The sequence below is a fragment of the Mixia osmundae genome, assembly GCF_000708205.1.
Source record: "Mixia osmundae IAM 14324 unplaced genomic scaffold scaffold_9, whole genome shotgun sequence".
Taxonomy (NCBI): Eukaryota; Fungi; Basidiomycota; class Mixiomycetes; order Mixiales; family Mixiaceae; genus Mixia; species Mixia osmundae.
Genome location: NW_014575555.1, coordinates 176,468 through 176,851, shown reverse-complemented (window position 1 = coordinate 176,851; position 384 = coordinate 176,468). Strand labels below are relative to the sequence as shown.

The window sequence follows — 384 nt, the reverse complement described above, 5'->3', positions numbered from 1 at the left end:
GCGCGTCGTGGGCACGGACTGCCGATCTGGGCGATTCGGTCTCGACTCAGCTCAACTTCGGCACACTCTTTCACTATCTATCTCCTTTCGAACAAGTCGATCACATCCTTCCTCCTATACTCGCTTGTTGTCTCACATATTCGATGTGAGAAGCAAACGAGTATATGCAATCTTNCTTAGTCATCTGGAAGCGGCCATCCTCAGGGATCATACTTAATACTGCATAGTGAGACTAGCAGATGAGCTACATGAGCTTTTAAGCGTGGCAAGGGCTGCTGTGCCATCGTGCTGTGGTAGTGGCCGCGGTCCCAGATGGCGGCAACAGCTTCTCGTGCTTCGTCCTCGCCCTCGAGATACCAAGGAGCCGTTCGCACCATGTCGTCT

General features: G+C 52.7%; 1 protein-coding gene across 1 annotated transcript in view; it reads right to left on the bottom strand.

Moving 5' to 3' along the window:
• Nucleotides 1-195: 195 nt before the first annotated feature.
• L969DRAFT_89534 (uncharacterized protein) overlaps nucleotides 196-384 on the bottom strand; it is a 509-nt gene continuing 320 nt past the window's right edge. Inside the window, exon 2 of the mRNA XM_014710675.1 lies at nucleotides 196-375. Within this exon, the coding sequence (XP_014566161.1) occupies nucleotides 201-375 (175 nt within the window). The 3' untranslated portion in view covers nucleotides 196-200. The remainder of the gene's footprint in view (nucleotides 376-384) is intronic.